Genomic DNA, 12,000 nt, shown 5'->3' with positions numbered 1-12,000 from the left:
CGATTGTAAGATGTATCCTATACGATGGTCGCCTTTCTGTTGCAGTTCAGGCCAATCATTCTAAATGATGTTGGAGTAGGAAACACACATAGGACCTGGAGTAGGCCGCTCGAGCTTGCCCCATGATCGTGGCTGATCAGAACTGGCCTTGACTCCTCTCCGTTCCCCATAGCTCTCAACTTCTTGAACTTGAAAATACTTATCCATCTCCACTGTGTGTATATCAGATATTCTGGCCTTCACCCCTCCCAGTGGCTGAGAATTCTAGAGATTCACTCCCCTCTGAGAGAAGAAATTTCCATATACTATGACTGGCACCTTATTTTGTGGCCACATACTCTTCTACGTGCCTCTCCCACCAGTGGAAATATCCTGATGTTTTTCCCTAGGATCTTGCATGTTTGAATAAGTCATCCTTTATTTCACTAAACTCCCAAGGAATACAGAAGCCAACTATCTAGTCTCTCTTAATAAGAGAACCCTTTCATCGTCGAAAATTGCCTGCTGAATATCGTTAAAAGGCAGCACAGTGCTCCAGACATGGCCTCATCCACCTCCTGTGCAATTGTAGCCAAACCTTCTGGTTCGTGAATCCAACCTCAACATGTGTGACGTTCTCCCACTGCTCTGCATTTTTAATTTGGTTTCACAGCATGTGAACCAGCTGCCAGTGCACAAGCAAGGCCACACTCACTAAAGTTTTCCCAGTGGTCCAGGGAATGGGGTTCGACCCTCACCTCCAGCGCTGTCCGTGCGGAGCCTGCGCCCTCTCCTGTGGCTTCCCCCCCCCCGGGTGCCCCAGTCTCTTCCCACATCTCTGGGATGTGCCAGTAGGTTCATTGGCTCTTGCAAGTCACTCCTCCTTTTAAGTAAGGGGCAAAAGGAATCACAGCGGTGTGGCTGAAGGTAGGGCTATTGGGAAGTGAGGGATTCACAGGACTGATCTCCAACATGTCAGTATGGATGAAATCAGCTGAATGGCCTTCTGCATCATTATGTGTAGAAGACAAGATCCCCCTGCTGAGATGTCCAAAGATTGGGGCACTGGGACTCCTAAATCCCAAACTGCACCATTTGATGAGATGGGAGGTACTGATTCCACTGTTCATGCAAGCTTCTGAGTCCAGAGACTGATTAAAACCCGAACTTGTCTTTCAGTCAGAGGTTTCGTGGATTCCAAACAAGCATTACTCAGGGATATATGGGCTGATGAAACTGGTCCTCACCAAGACTCTGCCTGCCTCTCTGGAACGGGTTATCGTGCTGGACACTGACATCACCTTTGCCACCGACATTGCCGAACTTTGGGCCGTCCTACACAAGTTCAAAGGTACGTGTGCAGGCGACGTGATGACCTGCAGCGCTGCGCAATAACTCAGGAACGGACCCCGTTGCTTTGTACCACGGAAAGAAAAGATGGGTTCGGCACACAGACTGGCCGCAAGCGAGTTCAGTGAGGAGAGTAACGCCCTCATTAATTCATTAGCAGACTGAGTAACTCTGTGACCTACTTGGCAGATCAAAGTCTGTACAATCCTTGGTGTCCCTCAACTGGACAGAGCTCAGATTTCCACACTCAGATTTGGAGAGAGCCATTCTTTAACCTTCAACAGAGATAGTACAAGTTTTCAGTATTTTAAGAGGCAGTTTCTAGAATTTTTTTCTAACAGTTTTTTTTTTAACCAACACAGCAATAATAGTTTTATGTTACTATCATTCAGGGTGCAACAGAGCAGGGAAAATGATGATTTTTTTTGCTTTTTCGCTGTCTTTCAAATCAATGCTAAGCTGCGTGCAAAACAGCTATTTTGATTGTATATGACAATAAGTAACTCTGACCTTGTATTGAGGATACAAAGATTACAAGTCATGAGCTACTTTTGCTGGAGAAAAGAAGATTGAAAGTAAATTGGAGCTACTCCAGTGTGGCAACATTGGGGGTTCCTGTTAATTTGCAAGCCTTCAACTCGCTTCAAACCATAGAACACTAAAGCACAGAAACAGGCCCCTCCCACCCTTCCAGTCAGTCCTGAACTATTTTTCTGCTCAGTCCCACTGCTCTGCCCCTTGTCTGTAGCCCTCCATACCTCTCCCATCCATGTACCTGTCCAATCTTTTCTTAAATGTTAATACTGAGCCCACATTCACCGTCTCAGCAGGCGTTCCTCACTCCCGCCATTCTCTGTGCAAAGTAGTTCCCCCTTACAACAGATATGTTGATATTATTCAAAGTTAACATAGAATGATATATCTTTGGTTATGTAGTGAGTACACACACAACAGCACATTTGACAAACCCTATAAGATTAAAAGAGAACAAGAGCAGATTTGATGGGCTGAATGGCCTGCTTCTGTTCCTTTATCTTGTGAAGATGTTAGTTTGGAAACGCCGAGCCAATAATGGAAGTAAAGTGGATCACCATAGACATCAGGGCAACGTGCGCTTTAAGGGAACAGTATTGGATACATTCAGCCTTGTGCTGGCAGGCAAACCCTAGATCCATTTGAGTGACTTTACAGAATTAAATGTGGGAACAGGAGAGGTTTTGCAAAACAGACTGAAGCTGCGCGACGTCAGGTCATGTGGGAAGAGAGACATCTTGAATCAGAAGACTTCAGGAGTGGTGATGTCAAGACCCTGCGGCATTCATGGGGGTATAACAGTAATTTCGAGAGAGAGAGGGTGATACTGGTCTGTACTCAATCACGGTAGCTGGAACACCAGTGTTAGACCCTTGTGAAACAAAGGATTGAATTACAGTAACCTGAATAGGTGCTGTCATGTGACTCAACAAAAGGGGAGGGACTACAGAGGAAGTGGATTTCAAAAGGGAGACCACATCTCTACTGCTCTTTTGAAGAAGAAGGGTGCAGCCTCATCGTGGAAAGAAATCCAGAACTCTTAAGAAGCTAAGAGGGACGTGAAGTTCACCAGTGTGAGAGTTTAATTCTCTTACTGGGAAAATAGTTCAACAAGATTTGTGAGTTTAAGTGGAAGGATTCAATTAGTGTTTACAAATACTTCATTACTGTTTTAAGCCACAACTTAAAAGAACTTGATGTTTCGTAATCCTTTCTGATCTACATTTTAATAGACTTTCAAGTTCAACAAGACTTTACAATACTGGGCCTTAAAACTAACTTTTCAGACTCAAGTTTAAACTGAAATAGTTTCGATGATAATACATACACACACACACATTTATACAATTACATTCACACATAATGGGGTTAAGCTTAGAGTTAAGTGAGAAGTGTTATGTGATTAATTGTTTCATAAAAACTATTATTTTGAATTTACCTGGCAAATCGTCCATTGCTCTTCCTGTGTAGGTACTAACAGAGGTCATTTAGTTCGTAAAACCCTAAACTTTTCCCCTTTCACCTTTAACCTATATCCTCTGGTTTGTATCTCACCTACCCTACGTTTACTCTGTTCATATCCCTCATAATTTTAAATACCTTTATCAAATCACCCCTCATTCTTCTAGGCTCCAGGGATAAAAGTCCTTACCTGTTTAACCTTTCCCTGTAACTCAGTTCCTGAGTTCCAGGCAACATGCAAGTAAATCTCTCTTGTTTGCATTAAATTCCATCTGCCATTTTTCAGCCCATTTTTTCAGCTGGTCCAGATCCCTCTGCAAGCTTTGAAAACCTTCTTCACCATTCACAACGCCTCCAATTTTAGTGTCATCTGCAAACTTGCTGATCCAATTTACCATATTATCACCCAAGATCATTGAATTGGATAACAAACAACAATGGTCCCAGCACAAATCCCTGAGGCACACCACTAGTCACAGGCTTCCAGTCTGAGAAGCAATCATCCACCACCACTCTCTGGCTTCTCCTGCATAGGGCGGCACAGTTAACATAGCGGTTAGCGGAACACCTTTACAGCGTCAGCGATCGGGACCAGGGTTTGAATCCTGCATTGTCTGTAAGGAGTTTGTATGTTCTCCCCATGTCTGCGCAGGGTTTGCCCAGGGGCTTCGGATTCCTCCCACCATTCGAAACATACTGGGGGTATAGCTGAATTGGGTGGCCAGGACTCAAGGGCCGAAATGGCCTATTACTGTGTTGAATATCTAAATTTAAATTTGAAAAATGTATAGCGCAAGTCGAATCAAGCTTATTACCTCATCATGAATGCCAAACATCTGAACCTTATTGTCTAACCTGCCATGTGAAACCTTGTTCAAGTGCCTATACCATCCATGGTCTTTCCTTCAACAACATTTCTGGTAGACTCCTCAAAAAAGCTATCAATTCAGTCAAACATGACCTACCACGTACAAAGCCACGTTGACTGTCTCTAATCAGTCCTTGGCTACCCAAATACTTGAATACCCGATCTCTTATAACTCCTTACACTAATTCACCTACTCCTGACATCAGGCTCACCACCCAATAATTTCCAGGGTTGTGTTTGGAGCTTTTTTTGAACAATGTGAGCTACCCGCCAATCCTCCGGCACCACACCCATGGTTAAGGACACTTTAAATATTTCCGCCAGAGCCCCTGCATTTTCTACACTAGTAGCTTCCCTCAAGGTCTGAGGGAATATCTTGTCAGGCCCTGGGGGTTTATCTACCCTTATTTGCTTTCAGACAGCAAGTGCTTCCTCCTCCTTAATCTGTACGGATTCCATGAGCTCACTGCTTTTCCCAACTTTCCTCAACTCTGTCCCTGTTTCCTGAGTAAATACTGATGCAAAAGATCTCTCCCATCTCTGTTTGCTCCATACAAAGCCGACCACTCTGATCTTCAAGGAGACCAATGATGTCCCTTGTACTTTTTGCTCTTAATATACCTGTAGAAACACTCAGGATTTTCCTTCACATTGTCTGCCAAAGCAACCTCTTGTCTTAGCCTTCCTGATTTCTTTCTTGTGTTTTTACCTTTCATTTTTTATACTCCTCAATTGCCTCATTTCCTCCCTGTAGCTTATACCTGCTCTACACCTCTCTCTTCTTCTGAACCAGATCCCTAAAGTCCCCATGTTTGTTAAATTATCTTTAATCCTGACAGGAACAAACAAACTCTGCACTCTCAAAATTTCACCTTTGAAGTTCCTCCACTTAACTTGCACATCTTTGCCCAAAAACAACTTATCCCAATCCATGCATTCCAGATCCTTTCTTGTTACCTCAAAATTGGCCTTTCTCCAATTTAGAATCTCAACCCAAGGGCCAGACCTATCCTTCTCCATAATTAACTTGAAACTAATGGCAAAATGATCACGGGACCCAAAATATTCCCCTACACATACTTCTGTCACCTGTCCTTTCTAAGAACGAGTCACCCCAGTGACGAGCAGCATTAACCAGTTCTTCATCCTCCACGACACCATATTTTTCAAACTCAACTTTATTCAAACAGCTGCTACGATCAAAGCCCGACCAAGGCCCTCCACTGGCAGAATATTTGCTCCCATCTTCACCAAAGGTTAGAGTTACTTCAGAGAGCATTTAGTCTTACAATTTCAAACTTACATATTTTTACCTATTCTTAATTATTTTCATTTTAAAATTTATTTTCCTCAATTTTTTTTTGCTGGTTGGTTGAGGCTGCCGATTGCTTGACTTCTGGAAACCAAGGGTTTTACTGTGGTAAACTAATTGAATTAAATTAAAAGACAATAAACACATAAAATATTCACAGTGACTCTAGTTGATGACAATCTTTTTTTGGTATCAGAGCAGTCCATGATTAGTGCACCAAGGGGAGGTTCAGGAATCTGATCACTGTTGGAAAGCACCTGTTCTTGAACCTGGAGGTGCTGTCCTTCAGGCTTCTGTACTTTCTGCCCGGAGGTAGCAGCGAGATCTGGGTGTGACCAGTTCAGTGGGGGTCCTTTATGATGTTAGCTGCCTTCTTGAGGCAGTCCCTCACATAGATGTGTGCAGAGAAAGGGAGGCCAGAACCAGTGATTGACCTGGCTATGTCTACTGCCTTCTGTATTCCTATATCAAGTCCGACATAACATGGCCCAAACAGTAAATTAACTTGGCACAGTTTCAGAGAAGATTCAATTATTTCTAATGTAAATGTCATTAATATAAATCAATGCCCTCTGGTACCTTAACCCTTATAAAGTCATCACATGCTTTGGAAAACTCCCTAAATATTTGTGTCTCTGTTACCACCTCTGCAGACTATCCCAGATGCTTAAATATTTGTAGATTCTTTCTCTAAATTAACTTTTCTTTGATTCCCACACATCTATTTTTTTGGTACTTTTTTTTAAAGTCAACTGGCTTGGTAATGTTATTCCATTGTTTGAGAAGGGCTCTAAGAAAAATCTGGAAAATTATAGGCTGGTGACACTGACATCAGTAGTGGGTAAGTTGATGGAAGGTATTCTAAGTGATTGAATATATAAATACTTGATTAGACAAGACTGATTAGGGATAGGTGGTAGGTCATGTCTAACCAATCTTACTGAGTTTTTCGAGGAGTTTATACCAAGAAAATTGATGAAGGAAAGACAGTAGATGCTGTCTGCATGGGCTTTAGTGAGGCCTTTGACAAGATCTTACGTGGAGGCAGGGGGTTGGTCAAGAAAGTTAATTCACTGATATTTTGATAGTAAATTCTATTAAACATTGGCTTTATGAGAATGGTAGTAGACGATGGCTTCTCTGACTGGAGGCCTATGAATAGTAGCGAGCCTCAGGGATTGGCGCTGAGTCCATTATTGTCTATCATCTCCATCAAGGATCTGGATAATAATGTGATAAATTGCATCAGCAAACTGCGGGTGTTACTAGGAAGGTTTTGAAAGCTTGCAGCAGGATCTGGGCCAGCTGGAAAAATGGCCTGCAAATTGGTAGGTGGGATTTAATGCAGATGGGATTTAGGGCGGCATTGCAGTTAGTGTAACGCCTTTACAGTGCCAGTGATTGGGACTGGACTGCGGTTCGAGTCCCGTGCTGACTGGCAGGAGTTTGTACGTTCTCACTGTGTCTGCTTATGTTTTCCTTGGGGTCTCCAGTTTCCTCCCACTGTTGAAAACATTCTGGGGGTGTAGGTTAATGGGGTGTAAATTGAGCGGCACAGACTTGTGGACCATAATGGCCTGTTAACGTGCTGTATGTCTAAATTTAAAAAAAAAAATTAAAATGTGAGGTGTTGCTCTTTGGGAGAACAAACTAGGGTAGGACCTAAATGGTATATGGTAGGGCTGTGAGAAATGCAGTAGAACAGAGGGATCTGGGAATTCAGCTAATTTCCTGAAAGTGGTGTCACAGTTTGGTAGGATTATAAAGAGAGGTTTTGGCACAGTGGCCTTCGTAAATCAAAGGTATTGAGTACAGGCACTGGGGTGTTATGTTGAAGTTGTATAAAACATCGATGAGCCCAAATGTGGAGTATTCTGTTGATAAAGAGGTCAACCAGGAAATCTGCCGATGCCAGGGTATTATATGGACTTTGGTCACCGACCTATCAATAAAATTGAAAGAATGCAGCAAAAATTTACAAGGGTTTTACCCACGCTTGAGGAGCTGGGTTACAGGGAAAAGGTTATACAGGCTAGGACTTTATTCCCTGGAGTGTCAGAGAATGAGGGGAGATTTCATAGTGGTATACAAAATTAGGAGGGGGTCAGAGAGGGTAATTGCGAGCAGGCTGTTTTCACTGAGGTTTGGTGAGTCAAGAACTAGGGGACATAGATTAAGTGTGAGAGGTGAAATGTTTAAGGGTTAGAGCTGCCAGCAGAAGTGGTGCAGGTGAGTTTGGTTTCAGCATTGAAGGGAAACGTGGATAGGTACATGGATGAGAGCGGTGTGGAAGGGCAATGGACCAGCGACAGGTCAATGGGAGTAGGGAGAATAATAGTTCAGCGCAAACTTTTTTTTTGCTGGGCCTGTTTCTGTGCTGTAGTGTTTGTGCTTCTATATTAATTTCACCCACCCCCACACATCTTTTAAAGTTTGTAGTCTATATTTTTTCAACGGTGTTTCTCAAAATGCTTAACATTTAAGGAAACCTCTTTCAAATGAAGCCATTATAAAAACAGATAGAACAGCCAGGTAAGTTTGGAGGAAGTTCGCCAAGACAGTATTCTGACAAGTGAATGTTGTGTCTGTCCTTGATGATGACGCGAGGCGTACTTTGGTCAAGAACATGGGGTTCATTCCCTTAAATTATTTCAAAGAAAGCTCCAGCCAGGCAGGCAGACAGAATCTTCATCATTCTGACAAAAAGATGGCAGCTTTCACAATACCGTACTCCCTCAATTCAACTGAAATGTCAGCTTAAATTATATAGTTGCTCCTTCACATATGATGATTCTGGCTTTTGTCCCTTGTAGGTGATCCAAGTCTGCCTTAGCGGTGATCTGCCTTGCATTTTTGTTTATAAATCTCATACTGAACAATTTCCCGATCTTCCCACGTGCCTTTGTTACCTAATTGTTGGACCTCATCATGAATCTGAAAGAGCTGTCATGTTCAAAGTTGATGTGAGTTTATTGCCACGTGGATAAACGTAATGCACAGCCACAGTGAAATTCTTACTTGCCGTAAACGCCAAGTTCAATCGTACAAATCATGCCAAGACAGAAAAAGAGATCATCGATAACAAAAGATTGATAGGATAGACAGATAAGCAAATATATTCGAAATGTTGGCCTTCAAGATATTGCAATTACACAATTGTGTAGACCAGTTAAATATACAGCAGCCACAATTAATTTGACCACAGCACAAAAATAGGATTTGGTCTATTTATCGTGGTTTTTTTTACTGCATCGTCTCCTAGTTCTACACAGACTGGAAATATGATGGGCTCGCCACAGGGCAGTTACTTTTTGGACCAGAGTTCAAATCCAAACTGTAACATTAAGGTGAAAGCTCCTCTTCCCTTTTCATAGTCCTAGAAGTATTTTTTTAAGTAGAGCTACACATAATATAGCAGAAATCTAGTGTGCATTCTCAAGAGGTCTAAAAATCAATTGATTTCTGTCTTAAATGTACTCAACTATTTAATCTTATTCATGCTGTTAGGTGGTGTTAGGTCTGCTTTGTTCATGAATGAGTGAGACAAACACCAGACTGAGTCGAAATCAGGGTTCTTTGTTCTTTATTACCGGATTGTAACACTTGCGACTAACCATGTTAGTCGGAGAATGCATTCTGCCGTTATCAGCAAAATGGTGATTTTTTATACCCTTGGATACATGCTTAGAACATCATCATATCATTACTTGTCCAATGACTAAAACTGTTGCTATCCTTTCCCTGCTAGCTTCCTGCCTCTCAATCCATCAATGTCTCTCTTATCTTGTAAGTACAAGGATGCATTCACATCTTGTTACAGCCCTGTACAGGGTAACTCCTTACACATTCCCATCTCATGATGTTTTACCTTACAATGGGGAATTCCAAAGTTCACCACATGTGAAGAAATTTTGCCTCATCTCTGTTCCAAATGCCTCCTCATTTTAAGATCCTGATTCTTGGATCTTAACACTTGAGTCAAGAGACATAACAACTCTACATCTTGCCTGTTGTGCACCTTAACGTGCATTTCTCTATCACCTTTAATTCTTCTAAAGTCAAGAGAATGTGTTTAGGCTCTTCTCGTAGAACAAATTCCACCCTGACTACCCAGTGCCAGTTGCTTTCATTCTGTTTTTGACACAAAATGTGCTGGAGAGCTTTCATCTTCTGAATGCTTGAATTAATAATGTAAATTAACGATGCTCGGTTTGTCACTAATCCATTGTTTGTACAGATTGACTCAAGGTTTGCAGGGCCATGTTCTCTTTGAGGTTTGAACAATTTTACCTTGTTTTTAATCTGGGCCAGAACAAATGTAGGTGGAGAAGGGCTATTTAACCTCATCCTTCCAGATACCAACATTGCACTTCCCTCATTACGTTTCTGCAGGAGATCAGTGAGCTGACCAATCAATGTTTGTGTAAACAACAGTGGTATAAAGGAAGGGGATGAGTCAGTATACAGGTTGGAGATTGAAAACTTGGCTGAATGGCACAATAGCAACCTTGTACTCAATGTCACCAAAACTAAGGAGCTGATTGTTGACTTCAGGAAAGGAAAGGCAGAGGTGCACAATCCAGTGATCATTGGGGGATCAGATGGGGAGAGGGTGAAAAAATTTAAGTTCTTGGAAGTCACTATCTCGGAGAATCTTTCATGAACCCAACTCACCAATGGCATCAAGAAGAAATCATGTCAGTGCCTCTACTTCTTGCGGAGGTTTGGTTTGACATCAGAAACCCTGGCAAACTTCTACAGATGTGTGGTGGAAAGTATGCTGCCGGCTGCATCACCATCCGGTATGGGGACACCAATATTCCTAAGTGTAAAGCCCTCCAAAAGGTAGTGGACATAGCCCAGGACATCACAGGCAAAACCCTCCCCACTATTGAGTACATCTAGAGGGAACGCTACCGTCAGAGAGCACCGGCAGTCATCAAAGACCCACACCACACAGCACCTGCTCCGTTCTCACTGCTGCCATCAGGAAAGAGGTGTAGGTGCCACAAGACTCACACTCACCAGGTTCAGGAACAGCTGCTACCCCTTCACCATCAGACTCCTCAATGACAAACTCAATCAGGGACTCATTTAAGGCCTCTTAGTTGTGCATGTTATTAATTTTCTTTGCTTTCCCTGTATTGCACAGTTAGTCTGTTTACAGTTCTTTTGATTTACAGTTCACGCTGTGAAGTTTATTTTTTGAACTACCGATTGGTGGTAATTCTGCCGTGCCCGCAGGAGAAAGGAATCTCAGGGTTGTATGTGAATGTACTTTATGTACTCTGACAAGAAATCTGGAAATTTATGTTTGTGAACATTGCTCTTGCAAATGCAGACTGGGAGTGCAGTGTTATTTTACCGTGAAGAATGGTTAATCAAGGTTAGGTCAGTGTGTGATGGCCATCCAACCAAGGCAAGAGGTTGGAAATTAATTTTGTCCCTTGTTTGTAGCACTTCATGGCTAAACACCTTAAGGCCTTTTGTGTGGCTTGTATGATCTAGGAGGTTTCAGATATGTAATGCAGCTGCCAAGGGAGCTGAGGAATTGATTCAGTGGTGGTGTTTTGTCAATCAAAGGGCTTCCAAAATTCAGTGTCTAGTGCTCAGAGGAGGGGAAATCCAGGAAGAGTTAGGGAATTACACCATAACTTGGCTCAGACCATCTGGAAGAAAAAAAAATAGACCGAGGAACATGGGAAACAAAGCGTCTATTCTCAGAAGCAAGTAATTAGATCCCCTCACAGTTGCTAAAAATAGCAAGAGTTACGTTTATCATTTTCATCTGTCAGGACACATCTTATGAACAGCAATATAATTAGGACAAGGTTGGCATTTTATAGGTCAATGCCAACACTTTGTTATTCCAGGCACATTGAGCAAAAAAAAAAATCGATGCCAAGTGAGGAAGAATGACAAGGTCAGTGGCATTTAGCTCACCCACAGAACATTGACTCAGTTCTCCAGTTGACACAGCGGGCTTCTCCAATGAATTACTGAGGCGTGTAGGCTGGGCAGGTCAGAGTTTAATGCCATCACTCACCTCAGTGGGCCTTGGGCAAGCTTTGTGATTATCATTCTTACCTTGACTTCGAGAGCAAGACTGTCGCCTTTTCATCTTTCTGATGAATCATTGTAAATTATTTCAATTTCTAATAATTAAAGCGTTTATTCTTTCTGATGAAATTCTGCTACTCTTCAAAGATAATCGTCTTAACCTTTCCAAAAACATGGTGAAGAAAGTGTCGAAGTATTCAGATTGGCAAACAACTTTGCTTGATAGCTTATGCAACGTAGTACGGAAGAGATTTTGTGGCACACTTTTTTAGAGTCATAATGTTTTACAGCCCTTTGGCCCAACTTGCCAATGCTGACCACCCAGGCCAGGCCCATATGTCTGCATTCTAAACTGTCCCTATCCATGTGCCTGGTCTAAATGTCTTTTAAGTGTGGTAATTGTCTCTGTCTCAACCACTTCCTCTGACAGCTCATC

The 12,000-nt window shown here is 42.3% G+C and overlaps 1 protein-coding gene across 4 annotated transcripts in view; it reads left to right on the top strand.

Moving 5' to 3' along the window:
• The window catches only part of large1 (LARGE xylosyl- and glucuronyltransferase 1), a 383,521-nt gene that overhangs the window by 224,529 nt on the left and 146,992 nt on the right, over positions 1-12,000 (top strand). For all 4 annotated transcript variants that reach the window (XM_069903185.1, XM_069903181.1, XM_069903182.1 and 1 more), the window contains exon 6: positions 1,159-1,330. In XM_069903185.1, the coding sequence (XP_069759286.1) occupies positions 1,159-1,330 (172 nt within the window). The remainder of the gene's footprint in view (positions 1-1,158; positions 1,331-12,000) is intronic.

Source organism: Narcine bancroftii, chromosome 11 (genome assembly GCF_036971445.1).
Source record: "Narcine bancroftii isolate sNarBan1 chromosome 11, sNarBan1.hap1, whole genome shotgun sequence".
NCBI lineage: Eukaryota > Metazoa > Chordata > Chondrichthyes > Torpediniformes > Narcinidae > Narcine > Narcine bancroftii.
Note: the sequence above shows the minus strand (reverse complement) of the source record. Positions and strands in the feature narration are given on the sequence as shown.